The sequence below is a fragment of the Dunckerocampus dactyliophorus genome, chromosome 8, assembly GCF_027744805.1.
Source record: "Dunckerocampus dactyliophorus isolate RoL2022-P2 chromosome 8, RoL_Ddac_1.1, whole genome shotgun sequence".
In the NCBI taxonomy this organism is placed as follows: domain Eukaryota; kingdom Metazoa; phylum Chordata; class Actinopteri; order Syngnathiformes; family Syngnathidae; genus Dunckerocampus; species Dunckerocampus dactyliophorus.
In genome coordinates, this window is record NC_072826.1 from 31,076,084 (window position 1) to 31,088,731 (window position 12,648).

Consider the following 12,648-nt stretch of genomic DNA (forward strand, 5'->3'; position numbering starts at 1 on the left):
TTTTCATTTATTCTTATTTTATTGACTATTTATTGATTGTTAATTCAACAGACAAACATAGGAAGTTTTTCGTCAGCATGCATGTGAAAATGTAATAATAAATATTTGTGTATTTTTTATTACTCATTCTTTTTAATATATATTATATTTATATTATATATATATATATATATATATATATATATATAATTATAATTTTACTTTTTAACATTATTTTAACATTCTTTTTATTATTAATATTTATTTTATTATTAATTGAACAGCATGCTTGTGAAAATGTCTTCAGTTACTGCCTAGAAATACAGTGGAACTACTAAGACGGGATGCTGGTCAACCACCCTTGTTTGACTTTACAAGTATTTTTTCCCCATCTGAAACAGCTGAAAAAATCTGTGTCATCATTATCAAACCTTTATTGACGGTACATGTTTTAAGTCATATTTCAGCATTCTTAACTGTCACATAAGGTCCAAGACAAAGTTGAGGAGTTAACTGTTGTAAAAACAAACCAAAACAAACAAACTTTTTGAGTTAAATCTGTTCGAGGTCCCGCAAGATTTGCATTGGTATGTATTTAAACAATTCACACACTTCATACACCAAATATTGGTTTTCTGCACATAAACACCACACGATGCGAAACATTGTGTTTGTTTCCTGACAGGTCTTGGAGCCAGCGTTGTGGGAGAGTTTTTCTCGGGTGGTGTGTGTCACAAAGAAAACGCAGAGAACTGTTCAACAGAGGCGGTGAATGATGGTGAGTAGAGAGAAAAGTCAACACTGTACAGTGGTACCTCAGTTTTAGTTATTGATCCTATCCAAAGCGCCATTGAAAAAGGAATCGTACGAAAACTGAATCAGCTTTTCCCATAAATAATAATGTCAGTCCAATGAATTAGTTCCAGACGCATTTAGAGAGCGTAATTATTAGGGATGTCCGATAATATCGGCCCACCTGATATTATCAGTCCAATATTGGCTTAAAAATGTATTAGCGGTCAATATCGGCATCTGGTTTTTTGCCTATGATGAAAACCGATTTTAAAAATGCTGTATTTATAGGCCTGTGGGCTTCCGTATTTTCCGCATCTGAAGCGTGTAAAGAACCGTGTGTGGCTAGTAACAAGCTAACTTGTCCCTAACGTTATGTCTGTGGTGTCTCCTTCGGATATTAAACTTGCAATTTGTTATGCGAGGCAAAACCAAGACTTCTTCCTTCAGTACCTCCAATTCCCTGGGCGAAAGCCATCAATCGGGAAATCACGGAGTGTATCGCACTGGGTATCCAGCCCTTTTCTATGCTGCAAGACGCCGGATTCACCAAACTTGTGGAGTTGCTCGAGCCACGCAAGTATTTCTCAGATGTTTGCTTACGGTTGTACAATGTTGTTTACAGCCATGTCGAGACGCTAATTGCTGATGCTGTATCCATCAGCTTCACAACACATATGTGTTCATTCCACGATGGGAGATATGTGATGTTACGCATATCGGTATCAGTATCGGTTGACATCGGAATTGGAAAATGACAGTTGGACAATATCGGCATATCGGAAAAAAGCCAATATTGGACATCCGTAGTAAGTGCCAGTACGTGGGGTTTTCTGTTTGAGCACCTGAGCCTGCGGAATGATACACGGGCAAACGGACTAGTTTGTTAGGCGCAATAACCACCCAAGTGTACAAGAATGGGGACATTTTTGACAGTTAACTTTGTCAAAAAACAAGTTAGCACTGTATTTGTGCTGGGCTGTGTAGACAAGGTCAAAGGGTTCTTCCAAAGGCTAATTTTGTATTCAGGTTGCTGCGTTGGTCTGTCAGAACCACGCTTGTATGTGCGATGGTACGGTCTTCATGTCCTCACAGACGACTGAGTCACTCAAAGATGACTCGTCTCACTCAGCCGTAAATCTTGGTGAGACTGGTGGTCATGGGATTTAAACTGGCTGGACCTATCGGGGGCGTTGAGGAGTGGTGGATGGAACAGCAAGGCTCCTTGTTTGCGTCAGGGCCTCAAACATTAAATCAGGGCACGGGGTTGAAAGGTCAGGGATTATTTACCATTAGGAAAAGGAGGTCAGTGGGTCCACTCAGTGATGGCACAGAAGGCCTTTTATCTCAAAGAGCAATTTCTTGCAAACCCACTGACCTTGATGGGAGAACTTCCAATCTGGGAAGAACATCCATGCTGCCTTCAAATTGGTAAACCTACCGTGACGAATGCGCCATCGGGCTCAGACATAACCCTTTCATGTATTCCATTCAGGCTAATTACGGCTGTCATGTGACTTGTTTTGTGTGCATAGTTTAGATAAATTGTCACTAAGATTTTGACCTTAGCGGCCCTAATGTGGCCCAGTCAGGATACCTCTGCCACTGTTATGTTTATATTTGTGTTTTTATTTATTTATGTGTGTGTGCGTGTGTGTACTTTGAGACTAAGATCCCTGGTCTCGGCCGTGAACCCACACAAGATCTACCCTCAGTTTATTGATCAATTTTAATGCCTGATACAACTTGGACAAATATAATGATGATAACAAATACCTGTATAGCTCATAAGAGCCTAAATCAAGAGCTGATATCTAGCAACTTCCATGGTTTTCATGATAATAACCAAAATCACTCTGCTTACATGGATAGCTGTAGCATTGTACTGCCAAAAAATGTAATTCTTATGAGCTATTTTTGTCGTCGTCGTTATATTTGTCCAAACAAAGGTAGCTTTAGTTGTGTGAGGCATTAAAATGAACAAGACACTGAAGAAACAAGGGTATTTTTTTCATTTATTTGAAACCCCTGCATAACATTTAGACAAGGTCTCAATCATGTACTTACAATACTTTCCACTGTGTTCCTCTTAACGATGTACATTACTGAAGTATCAAAGTATTCATACTTTGATTTGATAATCGATTTTAGAGCCTGAAGGTCTGGTATGGGAGGTGTCGATATTTCTGTGTCCATCTGCACATCACTACTCGTGGAGAACACGTGGAGAGGTGCACGTGGTGAGGGGCTTTCAGGTTGATCTAGCAGCTTTTGCTCGGGTCTGCCGGTGGATCTTGGGAGCGCGTCACCACAGGGTTTCAGGGCACGGGGCTGATTTGCCTCAGGGCGGGGTGATCCTCGTAGTGACAACGAAAGAAGGAAAGAGACCGGCGGCACGTGTGCAGAGGGAATTGTGGTTCCGCTCGGTTTCAACACATGAAGAGGACGACTTTAGTGGTTTTAGTTCCCAGGAGGAGGAGGAGGACGGCGATGAATGACCTTTCTGGTTGGCTACTGTTTAATCAGCTGTGTTACACGCACTATTTGTAAAAAAACATTTATTTAATTAAGCTTTTAAATAGAGGCTTCTAGATCGGTGCGGCCTATATATGTACAAATCTTTTTTTCTTTTTAAATTTAGTGGTTGCAGCTTAAATACCAGCGCACTCTATAGTCCGTAAATGACGATCTTACATTATCTTAACCCACGTTCATTTACAGTACACATTTGGCACAAGCAGTGGAGCAATTTGAAAGTGTGGTTGAAAGGCTAATGTCATCATCTTGGAACCTTGAAGAGAAGACTTTAGATGACAGAACTCTTGCACCCTTCCACTTGGTCAGATGAGACTTATTTTGGTGTTTCTTTTGTTTTTCATGTTGATGCCTCCTTTGATACTTCTCCTGCATGGCATTAGTACTGTTTGAGAGGGAAAGGACAATTTCCCAATGTGCTCTTCTTTCTTCTCTGTAGGTTCTCTTTCCATCCAGCCATCTGCAGTGGTCATCGAGGACAAAGAACGGACGTGTGATTCCTTACTCATGTGCATTGTCACCGTATTGAGCCACGGCCTGAGGAGTGGAGGAGGTGTTGGGGATGTATTGCGAAAACCATCCAAAGAGGTACAACAAGAAGAAAGAAATCGCACCCGAGTGACATTTGGGACTGAGTGTACTAAAATGACATCATTCATTCAACTGAATTGTTTTTCCTAAAATCAATAACAACAAAACCGTCAGTACTGGATTAGGACTAAGTGGATTGTTAGATCTGCAAGCGAGGAACAACGGACTGACAAAGTAGGTAGGAAGGTACTTTTGTTACACTGAAGCACTTCCAGCTTAAAGTACCACCCTCACGGTCTACCTCTGACACAGCTGCCAAGTGGATTGCAACCAAAACCTGTAGAACGATTGCTATCATTGAGCACCCAGGCTTTAAAACGGTTGTGTCTCCAGATGCATTGTACGGAGCGCTAGAATGAAAACGCAACGCAATGTAATGTAATGTAATGAATGGCTAGGGATTGTGATTAATCCACTGCGTCCCTGTGATTAATCAGACTAAAACTGCCCAAAAAAACGCCATAAAAATTAATAAAACTCTCAAATGAAAGAATGATTGTGATTGTTTGCTTAAAAGATGGGTAATCCAGATGACTGCTTAATTGTTGACAAATGTAACCGCAACTTTCCATCACGGACAGCCAGCATCATCCAGTGCACAGCATCATCTCCTGACAGAAGAGCAGTTTCAGTGGCAGATTACTATCACTGCCCTGCTCAACCCAAAGACTGAGCACATCTTTCCTCCCCCACGCCATGCGGCTTTTCAACACAACAGAGGGGGAGCAATAAAAACACACACAGGACTGGACTTATTATCATGAATAATTAATATTATTATGTATTATTGCACTACATTGAGAGGAGACAGATGAGGTGGCTTGGGCATCTGGTCAGGATGCCTCCCTGGGGAGGTGCTCAAGGCAAGTCCGACTGGTAGGAGGCCTCGGGGAAGACCCAGGACACGTTGGAGAGACTATGTCTCCCAACTGGCCTGGGAACGCCTCGGGATCCGCCGGGAGGAGCAGGATGAGGTGGCCGGGGAGAGGAAAGTCTAGGCCTCCCTGCTGCCCCCGCGACTTGATTTCAGATAAGCGGTAGAAGATAGATGGATGGATGCACTACGAATTGGAAGTGAACCATTCCGTATTATGTACCTATCTGTCTATCGTTCTATCGATCTGTCGATCTGTGGGTCAATCTCTCTAACTATCTATCTATCTATCTATCAGGGACTTTTTTATACTTAACCAGACATTTTTTAAGACATATATAGACATTATGCCTACCTGTCTACCGTTCATGTCCCAAAACATTTGAATTTGCCGCCATATGACATGTAAATATTGAAATGGAAGCAGATGGAATTGTTAAACCTACAAAATCAGCGGTCAAATGCTTATCACCCCCACTGTTGGTATACTGTTGATCAGATCTGTTGGTGTTTGTTATAATTGTGCATATCATCCTTCTCTAGTGTGTGCACATAGTGTGACGGTGGCTAAAGTCTCTCTTCTCTCGGTTCGACCAGGAACCTCTCTTTGCAGCCAGAGTCATCTACGACCTGTTGTTCTTCTTCATGGTCATCATCATCGTTCTCAACCTGATCTTTGGTGTCATCATTGACACATTTGCTGACCTGAGGAGTGAGAAGCAGAAAAAAGAAGAAATCCTGAAGACGACATGTTTTATTTGTGGTGGGGAATGCATCGTTTTGTTTTTGCTAGCGCTTGCAGTGTTTGACACACAGTCTAATTATACTTGGCCAGCCTTCCCCGTCCTTCCGTCTTAACTGTTGTGTTCTCAGAAACAGAGGCAACAGATGTGATGCTGTGCAGCTTCTTTGCTGCACCGTAACACAGAACGCAGAGGTGATACCTCATGACAGAAGACTAGAAACAGGGGATGTTTTTCTGGGTAGTGTAAACAATGAAACGCCTCCTCTTCCTAGAATGAGTGGTTACTCACGTCAGGTGCTGCTGTGGAGGAGGAGAATGTTTGTTGATTCAAACAGTACAGCGTTCTCTTAATTATCAGCCTCGGAACACAATTACCTGGTGGTAGACACGGCTTTCCAAGTGAATATAAGAAGGAGCAGGACTGTCACATTGGGCTTAATTTGGTGCAACCAACAATGCACTAATATTTTTAGCAAGTCTCAGTTGTGACACTTTGTCTGCCCAACACTTGTGACCGTGTTTCCTCCTCCTTTTTCCCCATTTCCACAGAGGTCACATGCACAACTGTGTCATTTGTCGCAAGTTAACTCTGAGTTTTGAGAAAAAGATGCTAATTGTACATCTTTGTGAGCGTCCTTGGTTTGGTCTTATTTGTTTTAGGTCTGGAGAGAGACAAGTTTGACAACAAGACTGTCAGCTTTGAAGAGCACATCAAAGTTGAACACAACATGTGGCACTACCTGTTCTTCATCGTCCTGGTGAAAGTCAAGGATTCCACTGAATACACTGGTCCAGAGAGCTACGTGGCCGAAATGATCAGGGTAAGATTACTGAAATGTACCTCCCGTGTGGAGAGCCCATTACTGTGTTTGCAAAGAACTAGAGAATCGAGCGCTGATGACGCCACAGAGGGGCGATGCAGCTGCGGGACAATGACTTCCGGGTGAGAGTTGAGCGCGTGCTAACACACATGTTGCGAAGACAGTCGGATTCATAATAGGGGTGTCACGGGACACTCACTTCACGAGACACGAGATCGGGTCTACGAGAACGAGACGAGGTGAGATTTTACCATTACTAAAAAATTGTAAAATATGACAGCTCACTCTGTTCATGCCGTTGCTCTATGGAACAAACGTGCCAACGTGCTGAAACCAGTGCACAGACATGCACCTCTGTCTGCCTCTTTGGAGGAGAGAGACGAGGAAAACAGACATGCACGTGCCAATATATCGAAGCCGGCAAAATGATCGAGTTCATTTTCATTTATTGGGTGATTAATTAGTTTATTATCGTGCCAGGCCTAATTATTAACACAAGACAGAGTCACCATCTTTGTATGGGCGCTCGATTCTGCTGAATGATACACGGACAAACTGAAAAGTTTGTTGGGTGCAATGTTTGGCCGCACAGTAAACAATACAGCGTATGAAACCTAGACATATTTTTGGTAATGTGTACAAAAACCGAGGTACCACTGCAAATGCATTTTCTACATTGGTAGTGTACACGACACCGAGCCACCAATTTCTAGTCTTCATCCATCTATCCGTATTTGATTGTTTTTATCTACTTATCCTATCAACTTTTACCTTATTCAGGGTCACATGGAAGCGGGAGCCTATCCTTGCTAGGAACCGTGCCGGGCCCTGGCCTAACTCTTTAGGCCAGGTTTAGTACGCTCACACTGGTGTTAAGTTTAGGTGTTAAGTGGGCCCAGGAATGGCACGACTGACCTCGTGCGAGTTTGCCCTTACAGTGTCTCCAGTAACCTAACACGCACGTGGAGAGAACCGGCAATGTAGAGAACCCACACAAGCACAGTGAGAACATTAAACCTCCCAACTGAAAGCCTGGAGCTGTGACTGTGCAGACATATACATTATGTCACAGTGCGCCCCTTTTGAAAGGCAAATGAAAAACACATTTTTTCCCCCATTTGCACATGGCAAGTGTTAGCAGACTGAAAGAACACAAACTCTTTAATTCAGGCACGTTAACGCCACTTGTTCAAACCTCGCCAAGCTGATATCACAACTTCAAGACAAGAGCTGCCTGTGCCAAGTTGGAATGTCGCCTTCTCAACAGGACACATTTGAGTGTGAATGTGAGGAATGAGTGGGTCAGTGGGGCCTTTCACACAATGCGTGGCTGCCCTCCACCCCTCTTAAACCTGCTGATAAGAATGTACCCTTGACAAGCCCATTTGGGTTCAGCGGGGTGCAAGGTTAATGGGGAGAGGATGGGGGTTAATCCCAAATCAGGTGGTTGGTCACAAGACTGGGAGGGTGAGGTGGAGACAAAAGACAATGGTGCTGGGTCAGATGAGGTTCCGGGGAGAGACTGTGACAGCCGTACAGGGGAATCACTGATCTTCAAAAGTACATCAAAAGTCATGTTTTCATGTTTTTACATTCTATTCACAAAGATGACTACTGCAGTAGTCGTAGAGTAGAGTAGCACGGTGGTCTAGTGGTTAGCACGTTGGCCAACACAGTAACAGCTTGGAGATGGGAAGACCTGGGTTTGAATCTCCCCCTGGGCATTTCTGTGTGGAGTTTGCATGTTCTCCCCGTGTGCGCGTGGGTTTTCTCCGGGTACTCCGGCTTCCTCCCACATTCCAAAAACATGCAGGTGAGGTTAATTGGAGACTCTAAATTGTCCATAGGTATGAATGTGAGTGTGAATGGTTGTTTGTCTATATGTGCCCTGCCATTGGCTGGCGACCAGTCCAGTCTGTAACCCGCCTGTCGCCCGAAGTCAGCTGGGATAGGCCCCCGCGATCCTAATGAGGATGGATGGATGAAAATGGATGGATGGATGGATGGACTACTGCAGCAACATTTAATGTCAAGAGGACCGGATTACATAACGTTGTCTTGGGTCACAGGGTTCAAGACGATACTGTGCAGAAAATCCAAACTCTGTTGTGGAAGACTATAATAATAATAATAATAATAACATGAATAATATCTTACAGGTGGTCCTCAGTTTCCCAGAGGCTTGAGTCACGCGGCTTGGATGATCACTGTCACAATTTGAATGACTTCGGACCTGACTTGACAATATTATCAAAGACTTGCAACTCGACTTGGACTCAGGACTTAACTCGCACTTGAAAATGTAAAATGTGTCTCCATTCAAAGTATTCAACTGGCCTGATCGTTCTGATGTCATTTCCAGCAAGGCAACATATTTGACCTTTGAATGCATCTATTAGCGTTCAGGCAGGCTGAAGAACAAACCAGGGTGTGGATTACATTTCTGCACACTGACTAAATCCTGAATGCTGTGTCAGCACTCTTTCTCCGTGACTAAGTCTTATCACACTGGTCTTATTTTATTTCAAAAATACAACTATTCAAAATGTATTCAGTATATTTTTCAAACTGAATATTTTGCTACGTTGTTAAAATGGCATTCTATTTGGTAAGCACTAAACAGTGCTCATGATTCGGAAGGACTCGAAAATTTCAAGCGTGTGACTTCGGACTTGACTTGACCTGTCGTGTCTCGACTTGAGACATGATCTGGAATTGCGCATCTTTACCTGAGACTTGAGTTTAAAGACTTGAGACTTACTCGCAAAACACTGAACAGTGCTTATGACTTGTAAGGACTCCAAAATTGCGAGCTTATGACTTCAGACTTGGCCGTCTTGTCTTGACTGGAGACTTGTCTTGGACATGCAGGTCTTTACTTGAGACTTGACTCAAGACTTGAGATTAAAGATTTGAGACTTGCAAAACACTAAACAGCGCTTATGACTTGTAGGGACCCCAAAATCTCAAGCCTATGACTTCAGAATTGACTCGACCTGTCTTGTATGACTTGAGACTGGACTTGGACTTGAATATTGTGTCCTATGGCTATATAAACATGGAACCTACCAAAAGAAAGATTAGACTCTCGTCTTTCATAAGAAAAAAAAGTTTGTTTCTACCTTTTTCCGTTCTTTAGTAATCAGCCGTAGAACATAGGTAAGTTTCAGGGAAATATCAGTTCCTGACTAAAACAGGGAGAAAACCAGCTTTTTTTGTGAAAAGATACATTTCAAGTATAACTTTCAAATTGACACAAATATTTTTTGCTTTTGTGACAGCTCAAATAGCTAAACAACTATACCACAACATAAACAGCACAAAAAAGTATTGTTTTACATCAAAATAACATTTATTTACAAATATAACACCATGAACTATTTACAATTTTCATATTTGGAACTAAACCGGGTGTGTGCGTGTGCATGCGTTAAAATTTCCCTACAATGTGTAACCTTCTGCATGCTACACCCCTCCATGCTCCTCCACTTCCTCCTTGCTGTCGAGTGTGTCAATACATGCAAATGATCCATGCCTTATCAAACGTACTTCTGTCGTTTTTACAGCTTAAAGCTGCTTCAACAGGGACATCTATTAGTGTGCACCTGCATCACCACCACGTAAAAAAAATGTAAAAGACGTATAAATATGTATTTGGGATCGGGCATTGGAGTTTATAAAAACGTACAAACACGTCTTTCCTATTGAATGAGTTAATTGGATTTCAATATTTTGTATGGAAAAATTGATCGTTTGTTGGTATGATTGGATTTTTCACTGGCCCTTTGCAAACAGATGAATCATGAAAACCGAGGTACCGCTGCATTTGTTTCAACAAAGCAATCTGCTGTTATTTCATGTTCTAAAAGAGATGACCTTTTTTTCCTCAACTGAAGAGGGCGGGGGTTAACGTCACAGTCACACGCATTATTTGCATCACAAACTGTAGTTTAGTAGCCTCCTTCCTGCTTAGCTTCATTTTATCGAGTGATGCAATCATGCGAGCTAGACGGGGGGGCGTACGAGTCAGACCATTCTGACAATGACTTGGATTGACGTCAGCTGTGAAGGAGTCTGGTCGAAGTGTCACATGCGCGGTGTAAAATGATAACGTGTGCTCACTCATTGCCCTCATTTTTATTGCATCTGTGAAACCCAGCATTGGCGCAAGATGACAAATTCAAACCAGTTTTTTTGGGCGTTCCTCTTTTTGCTGGAAGAGTGCGTCGCTGCAGATGGGTGTCAGATATTTTGTTATTTTTGGCATATTTGTAGACACCTCTTTGGTGGCCTGTGGGACGACGGTGACTTTTTTCGCTGGCCAGTTTAACCACAGAGTGTCCTGTTTCCTGTGGCGTGGCCACGCTGACCGTAATGATGAAGACTAGAACTCTTTCGCTGTCACTGAACCAGTGTGATGAGTGTGAAGTCATGCCTGCGCTCATCAGTTGTAAGGCTGACAGATGCAGACGTGCTCTGTTGGCCAACGCTAGAATCCAAAATGGGAACATGTTTCTTATTAAGGACGTCCCGATGCACATTTTTTGGCTTCCGATCCGACTTTTTTTTTATAGTCTTGCCGATCCGATCCGCTACCGACCCTTTTTTTGTTTTTTAATAATTAGCTCTTGTTGAAGAATGAAAATAGATCTTCAAAGCAAAATGCAACCAATGTATTGCTGAATTTACTTTTTTGTTCCACAGCATGACCAACAATATGGTTTGGCTTTTGGAACAAACCTCCGTGAGTCAGGTCCCTAATCCAATAAAAGATCCAATAAAAGTCCATCCACAATACTTTTAGAGTAGGACTAATCGTTTGACATGGTTATAGATCAATTTGTGGTGTGATTTAGAATAGATGACATTTTTTAACAAACTCTCTTCAGCGCAACAGTAATTTATTGACAGTCCCTGGTATAAACAACCAGCGGTGAGAGCAGCACTTCCCGTGTGAGCCGTGGCGGAGCCGGAAATGTTTTATTAGGGTGGCCAAGGTGAGACCATTACTCACGTAGGGGTGGCAATAAGTTGATACCTGAAGTGTCTAGATGGCCGGTGGTGTGGCCACGCCCACCATCGGCCACCACGTAGCTCCGCCACTGCGTGCGAGCTCCCCGCACCATGACACACCATGACACGGAGCCGAATATCCAACGTGAAACTAAGTTCACCCCGGTACAGCTTTGAGGCGCATCACCGCAGCTACCGTGTTGGAGTGTGGCCTGATGTCGTGCGGAAGCCGATATTAACTGATCTTCAAACTACAGCGGATCGACATCCCTATTTCTTAAGATATTTTGATTTGCCTGTACTTTTTTAGCATGTGATCTGAAAGTAGGAGATATGTGCAACTCTTTTAAATGCAATGTTTGTGTTGAACTACATTGAGAAATGCTTTGAGGTGCCTTGGCTAGCAGGAAGTGGAGTGTAAACACATTGTAGCCCAGGTAAATGAAGCTTTTGCATCCAGGAAGTGCTTCCTGCACGCAGCATTTCTTTCGTTCTTTCATAATGAGTGTGCGCTACTCGTTGTCTTAGTATGATGTGATTCCCCTCTGGCTGCTGGCTGACCTCGGACTGTATGGACGCCCTACTCAGGTATCTCCAAATAAACCACCGTAAACAAGGGACTTTCCTTGCCGTGTTGCTCAGCACTTGGTGGTGTGGTTGTGTGATTGTGTGACTGAGGTCATGTGACAGCGACATACGTGTGTGGAAAGGTTGGAGGGTTAATCATTGACGCCTTCACATGACTCTGGCTAAGTTGGAGGTGCTTTCAGACGGCACATATTTCCAATGGCACGTGGTGTCCAAGTGCCCCACTGTCGATGGAGGCATGGGCGAAGTCCACATTGCACTTTGACCCCGCTAGATTGACTCTTCTTGTTGCATTTACATGGAAAACCAAGCCAAAAACAAAGGATATCTTGCAATGATTGCAGTGTAAATTAATTCTTTCTTAGTTTGCTCCGGCCTCAGGCATCTAGTTATTTTCAAAATAAAACCATAAAAGAATTCAAGTAGTTCACTGAGTGGCACTGCTAAAAAATAATAAAACTAATAATTGACATATTGCAAGTAGTTAGATATTGTTTTATTGTATTATTTATTATTTACTTCATATAAAATAATAGTTTTCTATTATTTTCGGAAGCATACAAAACAAACAGTTAATTGTGTGGCACTACTGAAGAAAAAATGATTGTCATCTTGCAGAAATTACAATTTACATTTATTATTATTACATGATGAACAAAAAACAATTCAAAACAACGAATTGAGTGGCGCTGCCAAAGAAAAAGTATTGC

The 12,648-nt window shown here is 42.5% G+C and overlaps 1 protein-coding gene across 24 annotated transcripts in view; it reads left to right on the forward strand.

The window, feature by feature from the left end:
- The window catches only part of itpr1b (inositol 1,4,5-trisphosphate receptor, type 1b), a 110,125-nt gene that overhangs the window by 91,414 nt on the left and 6,063 nt on the right, over positions 1–12,648 (forward strand). For all 24 annotated transcript variants that reach the window (XM_054785932.1, XM_054785939.1, XM_054785933.1 and 21 more), the window contains 4 exons: positions 665–757; positions 3,746–3,894; positions 5,369–5,534; positions 6,177–6,337. In XM_054785932.1, coding sequence (XP_054641907.1) covers positions 665–757; positions 3,746–3,894; positions 5,369–5,534; positions 6,177–6,337 — 569 coding nt within the window. The remainder of the gene's footprint in view (positions 1–664; positions 758–3,745; positions 3,895–5,368; positions 5,535–6,176; positions 6,338–12,648) is intronic.